Source organism: Peromyscus californicus, unplaced genomic scaffold (genome assembly GCF_007827085.1).
Source record: "Peromyscus californicus insignis strain IS unplaced genomic scaffold, ASM782708v3 Scaffold_1__1_contigs__length_55948999, whole genome shotgun sequence".
Classification (NCBI taxonomy): domain Eukaryota; kingdom Metazoa; phylum Chordata; class Mammalia; order Rodentia; family Cricetidae; genus Peromyscus; species Peromyscus californicus.
The window spans coordinates 49,994,692-50,020,681 of NW_026294492.1; the positions used below are offsets into that span (position 1 = coordinate 49,994,692).

Here is a 25,990-nt window from a genome sequence, read left to right on the forward strand (position 1 = left end):
TTATCTATGATTTCACTTTTGGTGGATTCAGTGGCCCCCTCCCAAGTAAACCACCGTCTAAAAATATTAAAGGTTAAAATCCAGAAGTAAGTTATAAGAAATAGTGTGAGGTGTGTTTTGAGTCCCTTGGAGAGTCCCAGCTAACTGGAGGCCCTGGACGCCTGGCTTCCACAGCTGTAGCCAGCTTGCGCCAGTCTGGGACCTCTCAGTTGACCTCTGGGTTGGATAGCCACAGGCAGTCTGTTACATGACTGTGCTGCTCATCGGAAAGGGCAGGAATTTCAAGACACAAGACATAAAAATTTCTGTCCTGACCCAGGGGGATGGGGTACTCAGGAAGAGCCCTCCCTGAAAAACCCACCTAGTGATGAATTCACAGGCGAGGAAAGGCTGCCAGAACATCCAAACCTCATTTCCTTGTAGGTAGAAGTTTCTGGCCCGCCCACCAGGTCCCAAACAACCACACTGAGGCTTATTATTAATTATACATACTCAGCCGATAGCTTAGGCTTATTACTAACTAGCTCTTTCAACTTAAATTAACCCATTGCTATTAATATATGTATTACCATGTGGCTCATGGCTTTACCTGTCCTCCAGCATGTCTCCGGTGTCTCCTGGTGACTCCTGTGACTTCAACCTTCTTCTTCCCAGAACCTTTAGTTTGGTTGTCTCGCCTGTATTTCCTGTTGTGCTACCATTACTCCTTCAGCCACACGTCTGGCCTTTGCTCTCGGTTTGTTTGTTTTTTTTTCTTTTTTGATTCTTGGTTTTTGTTTTGTTGGTTTGTTTGCTTTTTCTTTTTGTCTGTTTATTTATTTATTGAGGTTCTCACTGTTTTGCCAAGGTTAGTCTCAAACTCATGGCTGTCCTCCTGCCTCAGCCTTCTGAGTACTGAGATTGTAGGGGTGGGGCACCAAGGCTAGGTTCAATTAACTTTTTAAAACTTGTTTTTGAGCCAGGTGTTGGCGCACGCCTTTAATCTCAGTGCCGAGGGCTGTGGGAGTATACAGCAGGTGACAACTTAGTGTTTGACAGGTCGACCCTCCAGATGCACGATTCCCTGTTGGGGCCCCACTTGGCAAAGCCATTTTGTTATTGACTGCAAATGACCAGTTCTTTTCTACCAGTAACTTCCTCAGGTGCCACTGCTATGCCTCCCTGTAAGAACAGCTGTGGGGTTTTCCACAGCCCTTTGGTGGTGTGTTTTCCATCTTTGGGCACACTTACAGTTGTGGGTGATGAGGTTATGATTTCTGTTTAAGCTGTATAATTTTGATGTGTAGAAACAATACTAGGATATTTTACATTACTCAGACTGACGTAGGATTCTCAGTTACTAGGACAGCCTGTTACATAGACAGCTTTTAGACTTCAGAGCAGATTCAAAGCAGGCTGGTTGCCCCTACAGACATTTATACAAGGTCATTTTTCCAGTTGTTATTTTGCTTATTCAAGTTCAGAGGTTGAAGCAACTTCAGACATAACTTTCTCAGTAATTGACTTTTTGCACGTAGTCCCAGCCTCAGTTAATGCTACAGGCTCAATGTTCGGCCAAATGTTTACTTACTGTCTGGGATCCCTCAGCAACTTGGAGCTACCTGCATGGGTCAATGTGACATTACTAGTCTAAGAGAAACTACACGATGTTATCTTGTGTTGGGAGAATGGGTAGAACCCTGAAAATGTAACTTATAATTGTCCAGCGTTTGGCTGTGAGAGAGCAGCCGTGGTGGTATGGAGAGCGATGGCAATGTAGAGCTATGTGAGAGCTGCTGCTGAATCTGAGTGAAGTGTGTGTGTGTGTGTGTGTGTGTGTGTGTGCGCGCGCGTGAGCGCGCGCTGAGTGAGAGATGAAAAAGAAGAAGCATTAGGGGATGTGAGAGAACGAATGAGGGCGAATGATATGAAGGAACAGTGTAAGAGCTGGGCAGAGGGAAAGAGTGAATATGTGAGTGTGTATAGGTGTGCGTGGACCGAGAGAAAATGTAACATACAATTGTTCAAAGATGGGCGGAGAAGAGGAAGTGTGAGAGTGAGACGAGAGAATGAATGAAAGAATGAGTGAGTCCAGGGTGAATAAATGATGTAATAATATGTAAAGGAATGTAACAGAGTAGAGAGAAGAAATATGTAGATGTAACTGTGCCAAAGAGACTTGTAACTGTGTGGAGGCAAGATGAAGCTGTAAAGAGAAGAGATGCAGAAGAAAAATGTATGTAGAAGAAGGGTAGGTAGTCATGTAAAAAGATGTATGTGGAGACATGGAGCTGTGTGCAGCAGTGTGGAGATGTGCAGCTGTGTGGAGACAGAAAGACTCAGAGACCATTTTTAGGATGAGGTAAAAGAGAAAGCTCACATCAGAAGGCTTGTGTGTTTCTTTATTACACCAGTCAGATAGACAGAAACTTATTTCTAATTACCCCCAGATAGAAAAAGTCTAGCCCTCAGATAGATAAGAATTTTTCCTAAGCCCTGGCTGCCTTTGTGGATTTTCTTCCATTACCCTGGAGGTGGCCTTGGAGCAGGCTCTCCATAAGGCCTCTGATATCCCAGCACTCAGGAGACAGGTGGATCTCTGTGAGTTCAAGGCCAGCCTGGTCTACACAGAGAAACATTGTCTTGATAAAACAAACAAACAAATAAAAATAAGTAAATAAATAAAAAGTGTGTGCATGAATTTTGAAAAGAGTTCTTGGGGAAGAGAGCCTAAGGCCCGGACACTGCCACTCCTCAAAGCTGTGGGTATTATACAAACGCCTCACGCTGGATGGGGGAGGCTTCACAGGAGCCATTGGCCAGGGAAGCCCTGAGGCCCCCAACAACAGGCTTCTCGGTCATCTTCCAGACCCTGTCTATCAGCTGACATGACTCTACTGCTGAGGACTCCACACACCTTGGTCACCAGTTACAGAATAAATTAGCCGGAAGCATCCTTCCTGCTGGCTGGCTTTCACAGCCAGGAAGTGCTATGTGGGGTGCAGGAGGAGGGCAAGCCACAGGGGGCTGCCCAGCCACACCACCTGTGAATGGCAATGCTGGCATTATGGCGAGTGACAGGAGGGAGCCCAAGCCTCAGTTTTTAAACCTGCTTGAAACTTTGTGGTCACAGGCCTGTGGGACCCAAGACCATCCTTTAGCTCAACTGGCAAGGGTCAAAACATCTGTTTACACTAAAGGCAAACACTGCTCTCAGCCCCGGCCACGGAGAGCTCGACGGTGAGCAGCAGTAGATTCAGAGACTCACAATGGCTACAGGTGCTGAGAATGAGGGCCAGCACTCTTACACCGCCAGCTCTGGGCACAGAGCGGGGCAGAAGGAATCTAAAAGCCGGATTAGGTGAAGGGGCTAGAAAAGACCACCTTCCCGAATGACAGGCACTGCAGTGTGGACCTGAGGCAGGGCTTCCCGGGCCATCCTCCAGGTCCCTGCTGCTGACCACCAGCTGGGTCTTGAGGGGGCAATCACATTCTCTATCTCTTGAGATAGGTTCTAGGTAGCCCCAGCTGGCCTAGAACTCAATGTGAACACCAGACTAGCCTGGAACTCATGAAGCTCTGCCTGCCTCCACCCCTAGACTTACCTGTCTATTAAACAAACCAAGTGTGTAAGACAGTGTAAGGTGTGTGTTCAGGTCATGACTGTCAGCCTAGCTCCTTTCGAGGCATAGACAGGAGGATCCAGAGTTCAGAGTCATATTTGGCCTGGGTTATATGAGATCCTCCCTCAAAAACCAAGAAAACATTCCAACACACAATAATAAAGGAAGACACACTTTGAGTTCTGTTGACTGGTCACTCCCATGGGAGGTTATCTCACGGGCGGTTACCTCACGGGCCAGCCTTCCTCTGAGTGTGGGGAAACGACACTGCCTAAGGCCACTTATACTTACAGGTTCCTAGATCATTCCTAAGTATTTGCACTTAGAATAGAATAGTGGGGGTTTTTTTTTTTTTTTGTTTTGTTTTTTAATGAAAGATTCCAACTTACCAGGCAAAATTCATTTTTAAAACAACATTTGTCGCCACTGACGTGTGAGACAGGCTGTGATATACCTGAAGGGGAGGTAAGTCAAATACATACATTATAAATATATATGTGTGAATTTTTTATTTTATTTGTGTGTGTGTACATAGTGCAGGTGCCTGAAGTGGCCAGGAGGGGGCGTTGTGTCCCTGGAGCTGGAGCCATAGGCAGCTGTGATTTTTGCTGTTGTTTTTGAGACAGGATCTCATTGGCCTACAACTGGCTATCCATCCCTCGTGGACATCCAAGTCCTGAAACTTCCTGCTTCCACATCCCAAATGCTGGGCTGAGAGTCCTGCGCCAACACACCTGGCTGCATATTTTGAGTTCTCCAAAGTTAACTATTAGGACAGGAATGGTAGCACATGCCTGTTAGTTCAGGACTTAAGGCTGAGGCAGGAGGATTGTGAATCTGAGGCCAGCCTGCACTACAGGGTGATGCCCTTTCTCAAAACAAAACAAACAACATCATCAAAACAAAACAGGGGCTGGAGAGATGGCTCAGTGGTTAGAGAGCAGGCTGCTATCACAGAGGTCCCAGGTTCAATTCCCAGAACCCACATGGCAGCTCACAGCCATCTGTGACTCCAATTCCAGGGGACCCTGTAGTTGGAATTTTCTCTGGGCTGCCAAACAACTTCCAAATAAAGACACAGAGACGTATTGTTAATTATGAATCCTCGGCCTTATCTTATGCTTGTCCCACTAGCTCTTATAACTTAACCTGTTTCTCTTCATCTACATTTTGCCTCAGGGCTTTTACCTTTCTTTCATTCTGTGTGTCCTACTTTCCTGCTTCCTTCATGTCTGTCTTGCTGGCCCCTGGCATCTCCCTGGCGTCTCTTTTCTTTCTTCCCCACAGCCTCCTCCCTCCTTCCTGCCTGGAAGTCCCGCCTATACCCCCTCCCTCACTACTGGCCAGTTGGCTTTTTATTAGACCAATCAGGTGCCTTAGGCAGGCAAGGTAACACAGCAAACACATCTTTACATAATTAAACAAATGCAACATATCTTTGCATAGTTAAGCAAATATTCTGAAATAGGACCTGACGCCCCCTTCTGGCCTGCATGGGCACTGCACACATGTGATAAACAGCCATGCAGGCAAACACTAATACAATACAATAAAAGGGGAGAAAAAACCCACCAAACTTCAGAATGGGACTGTGGCTCAGTGGGCAGAGCTCCCACATAGCATGCACAGGCCCCAGGTTCCACCCCAGCACCACATAAACCAGACATGGTGGTGCATGCCTGCTACCCCAGCACTGCAGTGGAGGGGACAGAGGGACCATGGGCTCAAGGTCATTCTGGCTATCTAGCTAGGTTGAGGCCCGCCTGGGCTACATGAGGCCCTGTCTCCAAAACAAAACAAAGTGCAGCCAAGAACAGGGACAGCAGAGGGCCCAGGGTGGCGGGGGTGGGACAGGAGATCTGGGGCAGGAGATCTGGGGCAGGAGATCTGGGGCAGGAACGGGAGACCACAAACCTAGAGTTCTACTCCATCTGTTCGAAAGGTAATTGTACATGTAGACTTTCTTATTCACCACAAACAGTAGTTTTGAATCAGAAGTGAATAAAGCGCTTGTGACCGACGCTGCTCCCACCTAAGGACAATGACAATACACTGTGACAGAATGCCTGACATGGGCCTCTGAAGGGCTGCAGGGTTGGTTCCGGCTCACAGGGAGGGCATGGTCCATCGGTGTGTGTGTGTGTGTGGGGGAACCAGACCATGACTCATCACAAATACACACTGGTAGCTGCAGCTAGTCAGGATACTAGTTTAGGAATCAACTGTTCTGGATAGTAACACTCGCTATTTAGTTATTGTGCATCGTACAGGCAGGCCTCAACCTCACTCCAATCCACCTGCCTGTCTGTCAAATGCTGGGATCGAAGTCGTGAACCACCACTCCCTGCTATAGATATTTGGTTTTTTTACTGTGTGTGGCACGTGTCTGCGTGTGCTCATGTGGACACCAGCGGTTAATGCCTCCAGCTCTTCCTGTACCACTCCACCTAATTGTTTTTTTAAGCATGTATTATTTTTAAAGGTATAGTCCAGACCTTGAACTCATGATTCTCCTGCCTCTTCAGCATATCCTACAGATGCACCTTGGCTCAGCAATTAAGACTACTGGCTGTTCTTCCAGAGGATTGGAGTTCCGTTCCCAGTGCCTACAAGGTGGCTCACAACCACCTGTAACTCCAGATCCAGGGGACCCAACACCCCCTTCTGGCCTCCCCAGGCATTGCATGCACTTGGTGCATAGACATGGAGTTACACACACAAAGTAAATTCAACTTTTAAAAAGAGTCATTATTTTTATTTATGTGTATCTGGCACATGCCTTCAGGCACCTCAGGGGCCAGAAGAAGGTGTCATATCCCCTGGAGATGGAGTAATAGGTGGTTGTGTGCCACCATGCAGGTGCTGGGGATCGAACCCAGTGCTCTAACCACTGAGCTCCTCTGATCTCATATTCTGAGGTCCGGTCTCACTGAACCTGGAGTTCTGTTTGGCTGGTGACCAGTGAGCTCCAGGCCCTCCTCCCTGTCCCTCTGCGGCACTTCGCTTCTCTGGCACTCTGCGGTCACACCCTCCCTTGACTCACGGCGCCCTCTCCTCAGCCACTGCTTCACTTGTTTCTTCCACATTTATCGGCCCAGATGCTAAGTTAGGAAGGCAGAGCTGGTCTCCGTTGACCTGTGTGCACCCTTCTTTCTCAGTAGAGACTCCTCGGAGAGTCTGGAGAGAGCTCAGCGTCTACAAGCACAGGCCGCTCCTGCAGGGGCCAAGGTTGGGTCCCCAGCACCCGCAGAGGTCACAACCACCTGTTACTCCAGTTCCGGGGGATCCAGCACCCTCCCCTGGTCTCCTTGGGCACCAGGCTTGCAGACAAAACACCATATACGTAAAATGAAAATGAATGAAATCTCAAATAAACATTTTAAGGGAAGGGGAACAGAAAAGGAGAAAGGGAAAAACTACAAGGATGAAAGAAAAGTAAGAGAAAGGAAAGGAGAGGGTGGGGAGGGAGGGGAGGAGGGAGGGAGGGGAGGAAGAGGAGGAGAAGGGTGGCATGAAATCACTCTTCTGACTTCCTGTGACTCAGCATCTCGCAGCTGACAGACCCATGCCCCGAACCCCACAGTTTCCTGAGTGTAACTCATTTGGAGTCCCAGTTGGGGAACTATCTACCTTCATTGACTTGGGAATGATGAGTGGCGGGAGGCTGCTCTCAAAATTGTCCTTCGATATGAAAATCTTCTTCCTGTGACCAAGAAAAAGGTGTCAGGAAGCTTCTCAGGCTGGGCAGTCCTAACCTTCTCCCTTCCAAGCTCCCTGTAAGCCCAGAGTCACCCAGAATTGTGTTATACTGTGTCTGCCCACTTTTATTTTTTTTAATGACATAGAGATAAAATGGCCACAAATGAAATATGCCAGGTGTGGGGTGGCACAGGCCTACTGTCCCGACACTTCAGAGTCTGAGGACAGAAGATCAAGAGTTTCAGGCTAGCCTGGGCTACATGAGACCCAGTTTTTAAAAAAAAAAAAAAAAAACCTGGCAAACAGATAAACAAAGAAATAGACGTGTGTGTGACCAGTGACCAGCAGTGGCGGTGCACCTAGCGATCTACTCCAGCACTCCAGAGGCTGAGGCCTGTGGCTGCTGCAGGTTTGAGGCTGCCTGGGGATATAGAGTCAGAGTCTGTCTATAAATACAAGAACAGGGACCCAGTCAGTAGTGCTCGCCTTTAATCCCAGCACTCAGGAGGCAGAGCCAGGCGGATCTCTGTGAGTTCAAGGCTAGCCTGGTCTATAGCCAGGACTACACGGGGAAACCCTGTCTCGAAAAAACCAACCAACCAACCAAACAAACAAACAAACAAAAAAGGAACATGGACCAGTAAGATGGCTGGATGGTTAAGACGCATGCCCCACGCCTGACCACCTGAGTTTTATCCCCAGAACTAACAGTATGGAAAGAGAGAAATGACCCCCACAAATTGGCCTCTGACCTCTACATGTCTACACTCAGACATGCGCACAAATAAATAAATGTAGTTAAAAAATTTTTAAGCCAAGAAAATAATTTTTTTGTTGTGTTGTGTTGTCAACCTGTGATTGGCGGAAGCCACAGGCTTGGCACCTGTACCCTGAGTGGCAATACTTTGCCTGCGCCCAGGTCTCCCCCTCTGTGTCCACACCCAGCCCAGCGAGGATTCTCTGTGGGCCACAGACTAACAGCTTGGGCCAGAGCTGGTCGGGTTTTAAAAAATGAGAGGCAAGGGTAAAAGTGGGAAAGGGCAGGGAGAAGGAGAGGAGCAGAAGGGGGAGGAGAGCAGGGAAGGAGACAGGAAGCAGCTCACCCCAGGTACAGGACGACGTTGCTATGGCAGAAGTCCCTGAGCACGTGTATGGAGCTGAAGGCATAGAACAGCATGTCCTGCGGGACAGCACAGACCGGTCAGCCAGGAGGAGGCCCGGGCCTGCCCCTCAGTACTCAGGAGGACCAGAGCTCAGGTCCTCGACCCCAGTCTGGGCCACTGAGATCGAGAGAAGAGAAAGAACACACTAGGAACGCGTGCGATGCAGCCATGGAGAAACGGGCGTGCGAGGAACCACTTACCCCTTCAGGTAGCGGCTTGGAACCGAACACTTTCCCGGTCCTCACGTTGAACGGCCTAGAGGGATCAAAACACAGCAACTGTCGGTATTTGGCTTTTCATTTATTCTATTTTTAAATATTTTCCTTGTGTGGGTGTTTCGACTGCATGTCTCTCTGAGCTCCACATGTATGCAGTGCCCGAGGCAGCCAGCAGGGGGCACTGGGTTCCCCAGGCCGCTGTGTGGGTGCTGGGAACGGAACCTGGGTCCTCTGCAGGAGCGGCCAGTTCTCTAACCGCTGAGCTGTCATGGCCTTTCCTACCATGCTGCCTCCGGACATACTGCACAGGATGTGGTCTTGGTGCTTCGAGGGTTCTGGGAGTCCTACAGCATTGGATGTTGGTGGGAGCTGTTCCTGACACGATTGATTGCCGGAATAGCGCAAGAGCTGGGCAGGGTAGCTGTGGCTCGGTCAGCCCGGTGCCTGCCATAGAGGCAGGCGGCAGAGACCCCAAGGCTCACACTCACACAAAAGACTGGGCCAATGAGATGGCGCACTACAGAAAGGAGCTTGCGGCAAAGGGCTAACAACCCAAGCTTGGCCCTGGTGGAGAGAACTGACTCCTGCAAGTTGTCTTCTGACTTCACACCCACCCACACACACACACACACACACACACACACACATTCACAGACACACACATACACACAGACATACACAGAGACACACATAAACACACCCAGACACACAGACACACACATACACATATTCACAGACACACAGACATAGACACACAAACACACACACATACACACAGACACACACAAACACACATACATATACACAGAGATGCAGAAACACACACAGACACAGACAGTCACACACACACACACACACACACACACACACCAAATAAATTAAGTAATTAGCCAGGTGTGGCACACACCTTTAATCCCAGCACTCAGGAGGCAGAGACAGGCATATCTTTGTGAGTTTGAGGCCAGCCTCATCTACAGAGTGAGTTGCAGGATAGCCAGGGCTACACAGAGAACCCATGTCTCAAAAATCAATAAGTAACAACAAAAAATTCAGGAGCTGTAGAGATGGCTCAGCGGTTAAGAGCACTGGCTGCTCTTCCAGAGGACCCAGGTTCGATTCCCAGCACCTACATGGCAGCTCACAACCGTCTGTAACTCCAGTCCCAGGGGACCTGATGCTGTCTGGGCACTCTGAATTTTACCCATCCCCACCGCATCCCATGCACAGTGCTGGGGATGGATCCCAGGGCCTGGTGCTATGGGGGCTCTCTTCCTTGAGGGGTCCCTCCAGTTTCCTTTCACTGTTTATTCAGAGACAGGCTAAACAAGTAGCCCAGGCTGGCCTGGGTCTCCTGATCCTCCCACCTCTTCTTCCTCACGGTTGTGAGGGCAGCCACCATGCAGGGTGTCTGTGGTGCTGGAGGTGTCTCGGGCTTCACCAGCTGGGCCAGGTCTCTGCACAGGGAGCTCCAGCCCACCCCTCACCAGAAGCTGCTTTTGCACAAGTATTCTTAAATGTCCCTACTTCGTGCTTTGCTGTTTTGAAGCAAACAAGTTCCTTGTGTGTGGGACAAGTCACCTGTCTGGGGCACCTACACCCCTCTGGTCCCCGTGGCTCTTTGTGGACGGTATCCTTGAAAGCAAGTTACTAAAATCTATATATAAACGGGGACGCCCGGATGGTAATGTTGTCACCTGCCACCTCAGCACTCGAGAGGCTGAGGCACAATATATATATATATTTTTTTTAATTCAGAGACAGGTCTGACTATGTAGCCCAGGCTGGATGTAACTCATAGCAGCCAGGTGCCTTGCTGGACTCTGCTGATGATTCAGGGTTCAGGGGTCACTTAGCAACACATAGAGATGCCATCGCATGGTAGCGCTCAGAGATGCTGCTAACCGTGGCACCATGCACAGTACCCTTCCCAGCATGATTTAACTAGCCTCAGATACCCCCAGCTTTGGGATGGATGGTGGGACAGGTTTCAGACCACACAGGAACTTGGATTTTATACATGCCCAAGGCCCTGGTTCCACACCCCAGCACTGGGTTTTAGTGATGTGCTTGAAAGGGATGTGTCAAGTTTGATTCCTTCAGTGGGGCTGGAGAGAAGGCCTCGGCTCTAACATTAGTCAGCCCCGTGCCACCTCTAGCTGCATCACATCCCGGTTAGGCAGTCGTACCGGCACAGTGGCTCAGCTCTGACCACAGTGGCCACCGCCGCCAGCATCAACAGCAGCATCTTGCCTGGTCGTCCACAGCTAACACCGCTCCTCAACTGCCAAGGAGCTTGAGGAGGAGTCTGAGCATGCGCATTGAACCTAAGGTAGGCCACTTCACTCCTCTCCCCCCTCCCCCAAGTCTGGGCATGCGCACCTGGTAAGAAGGCTACTATCAGGATCTTTTGGACCTGCGCAACAGAGTCTCCCCCAAAGCCCCAATAGGTCTACTCAGAGGCAAGTGGAAGGAGTGGGCATGAGCAATATGGAGCCGGAGCATACACATTTTGAACCTGAAAGTTAGCCCCCAGGCTCCCAGCTCCATAAGTCAGATTCGTGAGCATGCACAAATGAATTCTAGGAAGTCTGCATAGAATGTACATTTAAACAGGTAGGTGTGGAACCAGGGCTTTGGGCATGCATAAAATCCACTAGTTGCTGCCGGGCGGTGGTGGCGCACGCCTTTAATCCCAGCACTCGGGAGGCAGAGCCAGGCGGATCTTTGTGAGTTCGAGGCCAGCCTGGTCTACAGAGCGAGATCCAGGAAAGGCGCAAAGCTGCACAGAGAAACCCTGTCTCAAAAAACCAAAAAAAAAAAAAAAAAAAAAATCCACCAGTTGCTTTGCAGAGTTTGAGCATGCGCACTGTGTCGCTTGGGATGCTCCCTTGAAATGCGTTATGGATATCTGTCCACACAGGAGCAGGCACGTATGCGCAAGGCCTGCTATCTGCAGAGAGGGAGGCAAAAGCCCTTCACAGGCACCTCCTCCAGTGCGGAGTGAAGATGGTGGAACCTGTTGCTGTGTATCACCAGTGTACAAGAATAAGACTGGTTATAAAGCAGGAGTGTGCTGTACTTCCCTTCTGATGCCTTCCGTACAGAGAAGTTACCCAGGATGATGAAAATAGGAAACAGACCACAGTTCTAAGGTACAGCTTGAACAGGAAGGGACCACGCCTCCTCCAGGACCGGCTCCTGAGGCTTTGCGCTCTGACCACGCCCACAACAAGCCCCACCCACTGTATCTGCATCTGGGCCCGCCCCACCCTCGTCCCACCCCTTCAAGCCACGCCCCTCGGGTCACCTCTCAAACCACGCCCCCATCCTCACCTTCAAAGCCCCGCCCTTTGAGTCGTCCTTCGATCCCGCCCCTGCTTCCAGTTCCTCCCCATCCGGACCACACACCACTTCCGCCCCTTCAAGTCATTCTTCCTCAAGCGTTCTACAACACGTCTCGACTTTCTGCCCACCTCCTCCATACCCGCTCTCCTTCCTTGGGCCACGCCCCCACCTCGGCCAGCTCCAAGCCCCGCCCCGCGCCGTGGACCACGACCCCACCTCCACTTCCTTCCCGCCTTGCACTTAGCCTCACGCCAGGTCCCCCCTCTGGCCACGCCCATCCGCCCACCTTCTCCAAGCCCCGCCCCCAGCCGGTAGCACGCGCGCTTCGTCACGTGCGCAGCCGGAGGGCGAGCAGAGATGACGTAAGCGCGGTGCGCCGCCAGTATGGCTGTTCCATGGCGGCGAGCACAGGTTACGTGCGGCTGTGGGCCGCTGCGCGGTGTTGGGCGCTGCGGCGGCCGCTGCTGGCCGTCACTGGAGGCCGCGTCCCGAGCGTGTCCGGGTCGTGGCTGCGCCGAGGCCAGCGGGTCTGCGGCCCGTCGGCTCCCGGGGCGCTTGGCGGCCGCGTCCCTGCGGGCGTGGGTCAGTGGCGGGGGCTGTGGGACACAGGCAGCCGCGGCGGCGGCGGCGGCGGCGGCGGCGGCCACGAGACACCTGAGGGCGGCGCGGAGGACGGGGCAGCGGCGAGCGGCGGGGACAGCCCGGTCGTCACGGCCCTCGCGCCCATGACAGTCCCGGATGTGTTTCCGCACTTGCCGCTCATCGCCATCACCCGCAACCCGGTGTTCCCGCGCTTTATCAAGATCGTGGAGGTAACGAGAGCGTCCCACCTGGCCTTACGGCCCCCAGCTCGGCTGGGAGGGCCGAGGGGTCTCCTCGCGCCCTCGTGTCTAAGAAACTTTTTGAATCGCGTTGCTGCCTGTCATCTCACCGCTCGGGAGTCTGAGGCGGGAGGATGCCAGAGTCCTCGGTGGCTCGTTTGGACACATTCTCCCTTTTTCGGGTCCTTCAGGACCTGTGACAGTGACAGGCTTGAAGTCCGTGAGTCCAGTACCACCTGGTGATAGAAATCCCAGGAAGACTAGCAGCAGAGTACCGTTATTTTCCTTCCGTCTTGGTGAAAGTTTTGTAACACCATCCGAGCCTGCCTTGTTCAATCATGTGTTTATTTATTAAGAGAGTATTATGTATCTCTTGTCTTGAGACAGGGTCTCATGTAGCCCAGGCTAGCAACTGTTGAAGTTTTCACTCCCTTAATTACTTTGTATCAGGCACAGTGGGCCCTATGTTCTAGGAGTAGGAGAAAGTCGGAATGACTAAGGTGTGAGTGGCATAACAAAAGAAGAGGAAAAGGACAGGATTTCAACAGTGTCCCTGACATCTACCTCATATCTATCCTAAGAAGACAGCTGGAACAGCCTTTTACCTAAGGGAGGAAAATTCCAGTGCAGGAAGCTGATCCCATCTGATCCTTCCAGATGAATGAGCCATGAGGAGGCAGGGAAAGAGAACAGGATGATGAAATCGCCAGAAAGCAGAGACATTTGAAAGTAGGGAATTTCCTAATCAGCCGCCTACCCATCTGCGTTTTATGTTTTATTTTTCTCCTTTTAAACTTGGAAATCGCAGTCCAGGGAGGCCAGTGGTTATCAGTTAACCAAGTACCAAGGTCACACAGTGAGTCATTGCTGTGTCCACCACACAACCTCCCCTCCGTTCTCCTGGCTCTGCCAAGTCTATGCATGGCAGCATAGATGTGGGGAGGGTCAGAGGCCACTTCATCTACTTCCTCTCCCATGTTTCCAAGGCCCTTCATGTTGCCTATTTGATAGAAGGACACACACCTAGCCAGCCCTTTAGGGTGACACAGCACTATGTGCAAGTTGCTCCCAAGGGCCTTGGTTTTTCTCATCTGGGAAATGGACATAATAGAAGCTACTGTCTTGGAGTCAGGGAACTGCTGTGGAAGTCACACATAGGCCTATGTGTAAGGGCTTTTTTGTTTTGATTGAGGCAGGATCTCATGTAGCCCAGGCTGGCCTCAAACTTGCTATATAGTTGAAGTTGGCCTTGAGCTCCTGTTCCTCCAGCCTCTCCACCTCCCTAGCTCTGGGGTGACAGGTGCCCTCACAGTGCCCTGAATGACCAATGAGCCTCTGCTGTTTGCTGCTTGGAGGGAGTTCCTGATACCTATGACACTTGTAGGACTCACCTGGAAGGCTCTGCGGAACTTCTCTGGAGGCCTGTTCTGGATTCCCCTTTACTCTAGGCTTCCGGGGGCAGGGCAAAGAGACATTTCTGCTATCTGCCCCTTGAAGATGGTGTGGCCTTTGAAACACTGACATGTGACTTTCAGTTGGCATGACCTCTTAAATGACCAAAATCGGGTACACAGATGCTGACCCAGCCATCAACTTCCAGCAAAGAACTACAGCTGGTTCCTGGGAGCTTTCATGTCTGTAGCTGCCAGAGTTAGGGCTCTCCTCGGCTGCCGAGTGTACAGGGCTCTGGGGCTGGCTGGCTCTGGAGGCAGTGTTTGCTTAGCATGCACGAGGTAAGGGCCCCAACAGCACACAAAGGGTGTAGTGTCAGACACCTGTTGTCTCAGCGCTCAGGTGGAAGGAGGGGGACAGGAGTTCAAGGTTATCCTTGGCTACACGGTAAGTTGGACGCCAGCTTGGGCTACATGAGACACTGTTTTAGTTACTGTTCAATTGCTGTGAGGAGACACCATGACCAAGGCAACTTTTAAAATAGAGTATTTAATTGGGGCTTGCTCACAGTTTAGTATATTAGTTGTGAGCCTCATGGTGGGGAATGTGTTGGCAGGCAGGTGTAACACTGAAACAGTAGCTGAGAGCTTGCACCTGAGAGAGACAGCCTGGCAAGGGCACCCTCCAACAAGGCCACACCTCCCAACCCTTCCCAAACAGTTCCTATGACCGAGACCAAACATTCAAATATATGAGCCTATGAGGCCATTCCCATCAAACACCACAGGCTCCGTCTAGACAACAGAACCACCTGAGCTGGGAGTGGTGCTGACTACAGTCTAATCCCAGCACATGGGAGGATGGAGTAGGATTGTCAAGCCACTCTGGACTCCAGCACGAGACCCTGCCTCAGACAAACACAGATGAAGGGTGTCGGACCCCCCTCCCCAGCCTTGCTATATCAGAAACTTGCCCCTGTAAATCCTGCACTTGGAAAGCTAAGGCAAGAGGATCACCTTGAGTTCCAAGTTAGTGTCAACTATGTAGTGCGTCCTAAACTACAGAGTGACTGGGGACACTGCACAGGTGACATCCATCCTTAAAGGGGTGTGTGTGTGTGTGTGTGTGTTTGCACTTACGTGTATGAGTATTTTGCATGTATGTACATATGAGTGCTTAGTGCCCTTAGAGTTCAAAAGTGTTGGATCCCTTGGAACTTGAGTTAGGGATGATTGTGAGCCACTATGGGTTCTGAGAATTGAACCCAAGTCCTCTACAAGAACAAGTGCTCTTAACTGCCGAGCCAACTCTCCAGCCCAACTGTTTCTGGTGGGTTTTTTGTTTGGTTTGTGTTTTGAAACAGGGTTTCTGTGTGTATCCCTTGCTATCCTGTGTAGCTCAGGCTGGCCTCGGTCTCACAGAGGTCTACCTGCCTGTCTCCCAAGTGCTGGGATTAAAGGCAAGTGCACCATGCCTGTCCCATCCTCAGTTTTAACTGATAGCTGCCAAGGGGGTGGGAGAGTCCATCACTGAGTAGCTGACCAAGATGACTAGGAAGTGGTGCTCAAGCCGGAAGGAAGCTGCCCTTAACTTCAGGGCCTCCTGCCTCAGCATCACTCGCGGTCTGTGACACTAATGAAGCTGTGGCTTTACAGCAAACATTTTTGCCAGCGGCACTGATTGTGGCCTCTTCGGTGCCTCACTCAGTCACTCTCCTGCAGGTTAAAAATAAGAAGTTGGTTGAGCTCCTGAGGAGGAAAGTCCGCCTGGCACAGCCCTATGTTGGTGTCTTCCTGAAGAGAGATGACAAGTAAGTCGTCTTCCCTCCACAAGACTGTAGTTTGAACTTTCAAATTGAGCTAAAAGGAGCCAAGGGCAAGACCACGAGGTGAGCACACTGCCATTTTAGTCTAGGCCAAAGGCTTGGCTTTAGCTTCCCACAGTGAGGGGCTGGGCCATGGCTTAGTAGGGAGCATTTGCCTAGCATGAGGGAGGCTCTTTCCCAGCACTAAAAGTAAACTGTTAGCCCCCGGTTAGGGTTGTAACCCAGGTGCCCCCACCCACAAATCTGGCTCTACTGTGTCCCATGTGAGACTCTCCGCCTCAGTGGGCACTGTAACGGCAGAGGGGAGATCCTGCACGGCTTGTGATTTGGAGGCTGTTAGTGAGGTGCTGCCAACCAGGAAGGACTACTGCTGAGCCGGCAGCCATCCTGAAGGCTCTGTCTTCCTCGTCCCTTCTGCCCAAGCCGCCCCACCGCACACTATGCCTCGGCCCAGCCAGTGTGCCTTGTGTTCTGTCTCCCTCAGCAATGAGTCGGATGTGGTGGAGAGCCTAGATGAAATCTACCACACAGGAACATTCGCTCAGATCCATGAGATGCAGGACCTTGGAGACAAGCTGCGCATGATCGTCACAGGCCACAGAAGGTATGGGAGGGACCACAGCCCGGGTGAGATGAGATGCGCCTGTCAGCATGCCCAGAAGTGACTGTGGCTCTTACGAAGTTGAGGGCAAGAGCTCTGCCCTGACTCTAGTGCTTGCAGGCAGTTGACACCACCAGTCAAGAGAAAACTGTGTCCAGGTTGTATTTGGTGTGCCCCAGGCCAGCAGCATTCTATCCCTCGCTGCAGCTGCAAGAATCCCTGAGGTCTCTGCTGTGGGTGTTTGAACACACAGCTCTACTCCTGGCTCCACCTGTGCCCATCTGTCTGCCTGCTTGCAGGATTCACATCAGCCGGCAGCTGGAGGTGGATCCCGAGGAGCCGGAGCCGGAACCCGAGAACAAGCAGAAGGCCAGGAGGAAGCTGAAGCGAGGCAAGAAGGAGGCAGAGGACGAGCTGGGTGCCAAGCCCCAGCTGGAGGTGGTGCCTGAGGCCTCAGCCAACACCCCCAAAGAGGTGCTCATGGTGGAGGTTGAAAATGTGGCCCATGAAGACTTCCAGGTCACAGAGGAAGTGAAGGTAAGCTCAGTGCTGTGCTGTGGGCCTGAAGCAGCAGTCGCAGATGGTGGGATAGGTGGGCAGGGCAAGCAGGATTCGAACCCATGCCACCCCAGCTCTTGACCTGCACAGGCTTCCAGTGTTCTGTAGAGCACCCACCTGTTGCCTCCTGCACAGTTCATGAGGCTGGGGCGTGAAGCAGGGAAGAAGTAAGCTCTGGCCACTCTGACCCCAAAGTGATGCTGTCCTGCCTTCCTCAATCAAGGTCCCCATGGGTAGGACAGTTAGCCATTGGCCAAGGTAACCCAAAGCCTGAAGCATGTCCTGGAGTGTGCCCAGTGCTATTGCTGCTGCAGGACAGGGACTTCTGCCTAGGGGCTGACCTGTTGGTTGTGGGTGATTGGAACTGTGGGAAAGGTGCCTGTGGGCTGAACTCTGTGGAAGGATGCTGGAATCTCTTGGTGATGTCTGCTGTGAGCTGGGACAGTGGAGAAAGGAGGCCTCTGGGCTGATGGTAGGATTGTAGACTTCATGAGACTGTAGGGAGCCTGGGGAATCATTCTGTTTAATGGAATACATCTCGATTTAGAGCAGTGTCCCATGCTGGTGGCACTGTGCCAGCCTTCCTGTTGGGCTTTGCAGTGGACCCAGGCTGACCTCATGACTTTGAGAGAAGGTTCAAGAGCCGCAGACACAGCTGTGTGGGGCAGGTGCTCCCTTGCCCTGGCCTCCTCTACAAAGATGAATTCAGCTGGGGAGTTGTCCTGCCTAGCTGTGGTAGTGTATGCCTGTGGTCCCAGGACTGTGAGGCTGAGGCAGGAGGATGGCTGGTGTTGGAGGCCAGCCTAGGCCATAGAGTAAGACCTTGCTTCAACAACAGAAAGCAAAGCCCCGGAAAGCATGGGGAGTGGAGGCAGTAGCCCCAAACATGTGGAGGAGTGCTTGCTCAGGCCTCCAGTGGCCGTGAGTGGGGCCTTTGGTTTATTTTCTAGTTTTTGCTTTGTTTTTATACTTACTCCTACGTGGGTGGAGTGGGCATGTGCTGTGGTATAGTCAGGCCATCATGCTTGGCAGCAAGCACCTTTCTGCTCTGAGCCATCTCACTGGCCCTGGTTTTAGTTTTTACTCATGTTGCCCTGGGTCTTCGCTGTTGGTGACTTGGGTTCTGCTCTGGGGTCCTGGTGGGTGGTCCTGGGGTCCCACTTCTGCTGTCTTGTAACTTGCCAGGCCCTGACTGCAGAGATTGTGAAGACCATTCGGGATATCATTGCCCTGAACCCTCTGTACAGGTCAGTGTACATGGTGCCAGCTCCCTGCCCCGACTGCAGCACACTGGCAAAGCTGGCCAGGCTGTGTGTGTGGTAGTGGGGAGAGGGGTCTAAGGCATGGCTGCTCTGTCCCTATAGAGAGTCAGTGTTGCAGATGATGCAAGCAGGCCAGCGTGTGGTGGACAACCCCATCTACCTGAGTGACATGGGTGCTGCGCTCACAGGGGCCGAGTCCCACGAGCTGCAGGATGTTCTGGAAGAGACCAACGTGAGTGTGTGCCCATGCCGTCACTGTTCTGAGCAGGCTCATCCCCAGGGCTAGGGCTCCGTGTGGGTGCCTGTTCCCGTGCCAGCAGCGCTGTGGCTGTGGTGGTCCCTGCTCCCAGACAACCCCACTGTCCCCTGTTGTCTGCAGATCCTTAAGCGGCTCTACAAGGCCCTGTCACTCTTGAAGAAGGAGTTTGAGTTGAGCAAGCTTCAGCAACGCCTGGGCCGAGAGGTGATGGGAAGGGGGAGGTGAAGGATGCACCCTGGCTCTACCTCTTCGACTTAGGGGTTCTCTGTGAGCAGGCTGACCCAGAACCTTACACTTGTGCAGTCCCCGTGTCTCAGCCTCCAGGGTGCTGGGACATTAGGCATGTGCTTTCTTTCATTTTGCTATAGCAAAGTCTCCCCTCCTGGGGGCTGGGCTGCAGCTCAGTGAACACAGCATAAGCCAGACAAGATGGAGGCAGGAGGGTCAGGAGTTCAGGGTCATCCTTAGCTGTATAGGGAGTTTTGAGGCCAGCTTGGGCTACATGACCTGCCTCAAAATCAAAAACAAACACAACACAGGTTTAACTCGTGTGGTTGGGTGTGTTTGTGTGGCCATTACAGCAGAGGTCCACACAGACAGCAATCCCACGTCAGGGTGGCCGGCCCAGGGGGTTGGGGAGAGGCTCTGCCCTGCCTTGCCTGAGCTCTACCTGCCACAGGTGGAGGAGAAGATCAAGCAGACGCACAGGAAGTACCTGCTGCAGGAGCAGCTGAAGATCATCAAGAAGGAGCTGGGGCTGGAGAAGGATGACAAAGATGCCATCGAGGAGAAGTTCCGGGAACGCCTCAGGGAGCTTGTGGTCCCCAAGCATGTCATGGACGTGGTGGACGAGGAGCTGAGCAAGCTGGCCCTGCTAGACAACCACTCCTCCGAGTTCAAGTGAGTCCTCACTGCCATGCCTGCCCCGGGCCAGGCCTGGGATGTAAGTGCCTGTGGGGATGCTGGCTGCCCTGTCCCTGCCTGTCTCTGCCTGCAGTGGCCCAGAAAGCAAGCCTGTGGTGGACCTGTGCAGCCAGCACAGAAGCCCAGCACCCTGCCTGCTGCTGCGGTCCATGTCCAGACTCTTTTTCTACCAGGTTCTGGGCATTGCCTTCCACCTGCTCAGCGGAGCCTGGATGACACTGGTTCCCCAGATGATTCAGGCTAATTCCTGTCAAGTTGCTTAGTTCATTCAGGCAACTCCACACAGGCTCCTGTGTCAGACTGAGTGAAACCCTGGCTTGAGGATGCCCTGTGTCCCTGAAGTGCAGCCCTCCCTCTGTATCACTGAGCAGGCCGTGCTGTACCACCTGGCCTCCCTCGGTGACAGCTTTCTAAAGTCCCTGGCTCAGGGCAGTGCTGTCTGTCCACAGGTGCCTGCAGCAGGCCTGACCTCGGCTTCTCCTCTGAGCCGTACTCATCCGTGGTGTCACTCAGTCGTCCTGTGCCATGCTCACGCATGAGCAGGCTCTCATGGGTGGTGACGGTCCTTCCTGTGGTGTCCCTGCAGTGTCACCCGCAACTACCTGGACTGGCTGACATCCATCCCGTGGGGCCGGCAGAGTGACGAGAACCTTGACCTGGTTAGGGCCCAGGCTGTGCTGGAGGAGGACCACTATGGCATGGAGGATGTGAAGAAGCGCGTCCTGGTAAGGCCCACAGCATGTGCACTACCACTGCCAAGAGCAGGCTGCCTCGTTTTGTCCTTCTGTCCTTCCATTGGAGAACCAGCCAGCTGCCCGCTGGGGCTCAGATGTCCCTAGTGGGTGGGCGGCAGAAGCCTGGTGTACTAGGTGTGCAGGGGGTGGGGGCTGTTGTGATAAGGTGTGCTGTGGGCCAGGCTGTGGAGAAGGGACACCTAATGTGGCTGACACCTGACGACAGCCTGTCAGACCATATATAGCCCAGGGCCCTGCGGCCACAGCTCCAGTCAGCCCAGCCCTTTGGGGCCAGCGAGGGACTCCTCGCCGCCACTGGGTGATGGCCCTGTGGGGCCCTGGCTGTGGAGAGAGAGCTGCATCACTCTGCACTGAGCCTCCTTGGCTTCCACAGGAGTTCATAGCTGTGAGCCAGCTCCGTGGCTCCACCCAGGGCAAGATCCTCTGCTTCCACGGACCACCGGGTGTGGGCAAGACCAGCATCGCACGCTCCATCGCCCGGGCCCTCGGCCGTGAATACTTCCGGTTCAGTGTTGGCGGCATGACAGATGTGGCTGAAATCAAGGGTCATAGGTAGGTAGGCCGGGCCTGGCACCCACCTGACTGGCCAAGCAGTGACCCAGGCTGCACCTGCTTCTGCTCACTTTGGGAGGATGGAGGTTTGCACTGGGCAGGGCAGAGTATTCCAGGCTAGGGGGACACAGAGGTGCCCTGAGGTAGGAGATAGCTAGTTGTTGAACGGCCTGGGCTTTGTTTTTTGAGATGCTCTTGTTATGTAACATTAGCCGTCCTGGAACTCCCTATGTAGACCAGGTTGCCCTTGAATTCAGAGATCTTCTTGCCTCCTCCTGAACTTTTTCTAAGGGCACCTAAACATGCATCCAGTGTGGGACCCCTGATGTGCACGGGAGGCGTCAGATCCTGGCAGGCGCAGAGTGGTTGGTGGCAGAGCCAGGTGGCCTTTCCTAGGCCTCTGGCTGCTCTAGGTCCCTGGCATAGGGCAGAACCCAGTGTGGCTGGGAGAAGCTGAGAGGAAGTAGGCTTGGCAGGCAGGCTGTGCTGAGGTGCAGTGCAGGAGCTAGCCTGGTTAAACTTGGTAAGAAGACTGACTAATGGTGCCTCATTTGCCATCCCAGCACTCAGGGTTAGGCAAGAGGCTCAGGAGCTGTCCTCGGTACGGTGTGCTCTAGAACTCTAAGCCAGCCTGGGTTTCCTGAGACCCTACCTTGGAAAACAAAAGGATCTTGTCACGATACCCAAGCCCTCCCTTCTGCCTAAAGCCCACCGTGGCTCGGGCCCACTCCCAGCCTTAGGCCGCCTTGCTGCTCCGACTACCAGGCTCTCTGTCCCTCATACCCTGCCCCAGCCTTGTTCGCTTGCTGCCTCTCCTGTCTTCTTTCATGCCTTGCAGTGGCACTTTAGCCATCCCTGCCCTGTCTGCCTTGCTGAGCCTTGAGTGTGGGTCCCCCGCCCTGCCAGCTGCCCTGTGAAGATTCCTAAGGGAAGTGGGCAGAACATGACTGCCGGCTGTGCCCGTGGCCAAGTACTGGCTGGAGGGAGAGCATTGGGGTGACCTGTGTGAGTCCAAGAGCTGCCTCCAAGTGGGCCGTGTGGTGGTGTTTGCTGTGGGCCTCTGCTCAGCGTGCTGGCCCACACCGAGGTTGCCTCCCCACAGGCGTACCTATGTAGGTGCCATGCCTGGGAAGATCATCCAGTGTCTGAAGAAGACCAAGACAGAGAACCCGCTGGTGCTGATTGATGAGGTGGGAGGCTCTGGGGACTGGAGGTGCAGGCCACCCTAAGCCCAGCATGGAGTGTGGGAGCTAGGCATGGTCCCATGGCACCTTCCTCACCCAGGTGGACAAGATCGGCCGAGGCTACCAAGGGGACCCGTCGTCGGCACTGCTGGAGCTGCTGGACCCTGAGCAGAACGCCAACTTCCTGGACCACTACTTGGATGTGCCGGTGGACCTTTCCAAGGTGAGTGCTGGCAAACGTGCCCCGGTGAAGGGGCGTGAAATGGCTGCACCCAGCTTCCAGCACCTTGTGCCCCCTTGTCACCCAGGTACTGTTCATCTGCACGGCCAATGTCACTGACACCATCCCGGAGCCGCTGAGGGACCGCATGGAGATGATCAATGTATCAGGCTACGTAGCACAGGAGAAGCTGGCCATCGCAGAGGTGGGTGGAGTCCTGAGTGCCCAGAGGGTGCTGGCAGAGGTCTCGGTGACACTTGGGGCCTATGGTCCTCAGGACAGGGCTGTGATCCCCACTCCAGAGCTGTTCCAGCCTGTGGCACAGGAGTCGGCCTGCCCCTCCCTGCTTCTGAGAGGAAGGGCTGAGATGGTGCCTGAAGGCTAGGGTGGGAGCAGCTTGGGATCCCAGGGTGCCTGAACGGTATAGTGGGGTGGGGGCGGTGGGCATGGCTGACAGCTGCTCCCCACAGAGGTACCTGGTGCCACAGGCCCGCGCCCTGTGTGGCCTGGATGAGAGCAAGGCCCAGCTGTCCGCGGCAGTACTCACTTTGCTCATCAAACAGTACTGCAGGGAGAGCGGTGTGCGCAACCTGCAGAAGCAGGTGGAGAAGGTGAGTCCCTCCAGCGGCATGCCCGGCACAGGCCCCGCCCAGCACCAGCCCTACCCACACCTCCGCTCTGCAGGTGCTGCGCAAAGCGGCCTACAAGATAGTGAGTGGGGAGGCCGAGACGGTGCAGGTGACTCCAGAGAACCTGCAGGACTTTGTGGGGAAACCGGTGTTCACCGTGGAGCGGATGTACGACGTCACGCCTGCTGGTGTGGTCATGGGCTTGGCCTGGACCGCCATGGGTGAGCACCCACCCTGCACCATTTTTTGCTGCCAGCGCTAGGAATCCAAGTGCAGGATCAGGAAGCATGGGCGTAACTCCCAAATCACCTCCTCTCCACCTCCCAGGAGGCTCCACATTGTTCGTGGAGACATCTTTGAGGCGGCCCCTGCTCAGGGGCAGCAGGGGGGACAAGGATGGCAGCCTAGAGGTCACAGGCCAGCTGGGGGACGTGATGAAGGAGAGCGCCCGCATAGCCTACACCTTTGCCCGTGCCTTCCTGATGGAGCAGGACCCAGACAATGACTTCCTGGTCACCTCGCACATCCACCTGCACGTGCCTGAGGTAGGACCCTGTCTGTTTGGCACCCAACTGTGTCATCACCAGCCCCACTCACTGCTTCTCTCTGCAGGGCGCCACCCCCAAGGACGGCCCCAGTGCAGGTTGCACCATTGTGACTGCTCTGCTGTCCCTGGCTCTGGGACAGCCCGTGCTACAGAACCTGGCCATGACGGGGGAAGTATCCCTCACCGGCAAAGTGCTGCCGGTGGGTGGCATCAAAGAGAAAACCATCGCGGTGAGTGCCTGCTGCCGTGCTCCTGGCCCCTGGGTCACCTCGGGGGTGAGCCAGAGCTGACTAGCTTGTCCCCGCAGGCCAAGCGTGCTGGCGTGACTTGCATCGTCCTGCCGGCCGAGAACAGAAAGGACTTTTCGGACCTGGCGCCCTTCATCACAGAGGGCCTGGAGGTCCACTTCGTGGAGCACTACCGAGACATCTTCCGCATCGCCTTCCCTCTGCGCGAGCAGCGCGAGGCTCTGGCCGTGGAGCGGTGACATGGGGGACTGACTGAATAATCATGGGGTGGCGCAGCCACGAGCACAGCTGTAGAATCATGAGTAAAGAATCCTTTCCAGAGCCGAGCCCGAGTCACTCGCAGCCGCGAACACACGCACGCACACACACATCTGCGCGGTAGCAACGTTTATTGGGGGGGGGGTCAGTCCTTCTTGGCCGCGGCCTTCCTCATGGCGGCCAGCACGTTGCTCAGCTCCTCCCGCTTCCTCTTGGCGCGGATGTGCGTGCCCACCTGTGGGGAGGCGCGGTCACCCAGGGCCCTGGCCCGCGGTCGGTCACCCACGGCCCGCCCTCCCCGCTCCCCGCTTACCCTCTTCTTGATGAACTTGAGCGCGCGCTTGTCCTTGGACACCTTGAGCAGCTCCATGGCGCGCCGCTCGTAGGGCGCGAAGCCGCACACCTCCCGGATCATGTCCCGCACGAACTTGGTGTGCTTGGTGAGGCGCTGCGGGGAGCCAACCCGAGCCTTGCCGAGGGCCGGCCCGCCGGCCCGGCCCGCCGGCCCGGCCCGCGCCTCCCCGCCCGGCCCGGCCCTCGCCTCCCCGCCCGCCCCGGCCCGGCCCGCGCCTCCCCGCCCGCCCCGGCCCGGCCCTCGCCTCCCCGCCCGCCCGCCCGCCCGCCCGCCCTGGCCCCGACCGTGGGGCACAAGCCCGGGCGCGCACTCACCCCGCGCCGCCGGCTGTGTCTCGGCTTGCTGACGTTCTTCGTCACCTTGTGGCCCTTGTTGAGGCCCACGGCCATGGGGTAGCGCAGGGCCATGGCTGCGGGCGAGACGGCGGCTGAGACGCGGCCCCGCGGCCGTGACGCCCTCCGCCGCCGCGCCCCGCGGGCGGGCCCGGGAGCCCCGGAGCCCCGGTGGCGGACCCGGGATCCCCGCTGGCGGGCCCCGGAGCCCGGATGGCGGCAGATGCCGCCCTCAGGACCTCCACTTACCTGCTGCTCTCCGATGGCGGCCGCGACAGGAAGGACGGCGCCGCGCGGAACCCTGGGATATCTGCCGCTCGCTCGCCGATGAGGCCAGAGAGGCAGGCGCGCCGCGGTCGCCCTCTGGTGGCCGGAGGCTGCGAGGCTCTTGTGAGCATGCGCAGTCCGCTGGACGAGCTCTCGCCGGGGCCGCAGCCATGGAGCTGGGTGGGCGCGCGTGGCTGTGCCCTTGAGTCCCACTATTGCTGGCTGTTGAAGCGAGCTAACTCCCTGACAGTAAAAATGCTTTTTAAAGTTTTTATTATTGGGCTAGAGAGACGTCACAGAGGTTTAAGAGCACTTTATTTACTTCCAAAGGACCTGGGTCCAATTCTAAATAACCACAATGGGGCTCTAAAACATCTGTAACTCCAGTTCCACGGCATCTTTTGGCGTCCGTGGGCAGGATGTACTCACGTGATGCACAGACATACCTGCAGACAGAACATATAAAAGACGACCAGTAAACCTAACTTTAAAAAACAAATAAGGCCGGGCGGCGGTGTCACACGCCTTTAATCCCAGCACTCGGGAGGCAGAGGCAGGCGGATCTCTGTGAGTTCGAGGCCCGCCCGGGCTACAGAGTGAGATCCAGGAAAGGCGCAAAGCTACATTGAGAAACCCTGTCTCAAAAACAAAACAAAACAAACAAACAAAAACACAGAGAAACCCTGTCTCGAAAAAAAGAAAAAAGAGATAAAAACATGATTGTCGTGTATAGGTGTTTTGTCCGCATGTGCACAACGTGGGTGCAGGTCCTCTGTTATACATTAGCCGGTGCTGAGCCAGCTCCCAGAACTGCTCTCATTTTTAAAAACGTTTGTTTAGGGGTTGGGAGAAGCCTGATCCTCCGCACTTTTGCCGAAGTCAGACGTCAGTTACCAGCCTCTGTTTGCCATCGTCCACACAGGCTCCGGAATCGAACTCAGGTCCAGCAGAATTTGTCAGACTAGATCCTCCGC

The 25,990-nt window shown here is 54.2% G+C and overlaps 3 protein-coding genes across 4 annotated transcripts in view; 1 reads left to right on the top strand and 2 right to left on the bottom strand.

Annotated features, from left to right (window-relative positions):
* Catsperd (cation channel sperm associated auxiliary subunit delta) overlaps window positions 1–11,046 on the bottom strand; it is a 55,671-nt gene extending 44,625 nt beyond the window's left edge. The window contains exons 1-6 of one of the 2 annotated variants that reach the window (XM_052746850.1): window positions 10,869–11,046; window positions 8,665–8,719; window positions 8,405–8,481; window positions 7,233–7,305; window positions 5,517–5,634; window positions 3,992–4,056 (exon numbers count right to left, since the gene is read on the bottom strand). In XM_052746850.1, coding sequence (XP_052602810.1) covers window positions 3,992–4,056; window positions 5,517–5,634; window positions 7,233–7,305; window positions 8,405–8,481; window positions 8,665–8,719; window positions 10,869–10,927 — 447 coding nt within the window. In that variant the 5' untranslated portion in view covers window positions 10,928–11,046. The remainder of the gene's footprint in view (window positions 1–3,991; window positions 4,057–5,516; window positions 5,635–7,232; window positions 7,306–8,404; window positions 8,482–8,664; window positions 8,720–10,868) is intronic. The other variant, XM_052746849.1, reaches the window with a different exon arrangement.
* Window positions 11,047–12,391: 1,345 nt separating this feature from the next.
* Window positions 12,392–24,125, top strand: Lonp1 (lon peptidase 1, mitochondrial). The gene is made up of 18 exons (XM_052746846.1): window positions 12,392–12,839; window positions 15,962–16,050; window positions 16,550–16,669; window positions 16,966–17,203; window positions 18,410–18,471; window positions 18,589–18,718; window positions 18,866–18,949; window positions 19,425–19,645; window positions 20,256–20,394; window positions 20,798–20,976; window positions 22,079–22,166; window positions 22,261–22,383; window positions 22,469–22,585; window positions 22,851–22,991; window positions 23,065–23,230; window positions 23,337–23,554; window positions 23,622–23,786; window positions 23,864–24,125. Exons 1-18 carry the CDS (start codon window positions 12,423–12,425, stop codon window positions 24,041–24,043), a joined length of 2,877 nt encoding a protein of 958 aa, XP_052602806.1. The 5' UTR covers window positions 12,392–12,422; the 3' UTR covers window positions 24,044–24,125.
* A 51-nt stretch (window positions 24,126–24,176) lies between these two features.
* Rpl36 (ribosomal protein L36) lies at window positions 24,177–25,208 on the bottom strand. The gene is made up of 4 exons (XM_052746851.1): window positions 24,999–25,208; window positions 24,732–24,826; window positions 24,376–24,510; window positions 24,177–24,297 (listed from the first exon to the last, which is right to left on the bottom strand). The coding sequence occupies exons 1-4, from the start codon at window positions 25,186–25,188 to the stop codon at window positions 24,208–24,210; spliced, it is 510 nt and encodes a 169-aa protein (XP_052602811.1). The 5' UTR covers window positions 25,189–25,208; the 3' UTR covers window positions 24,177–24,207.
* Between the last annotated feature and the right edge of the window lie 782 nt (window positions 25,209–25,990).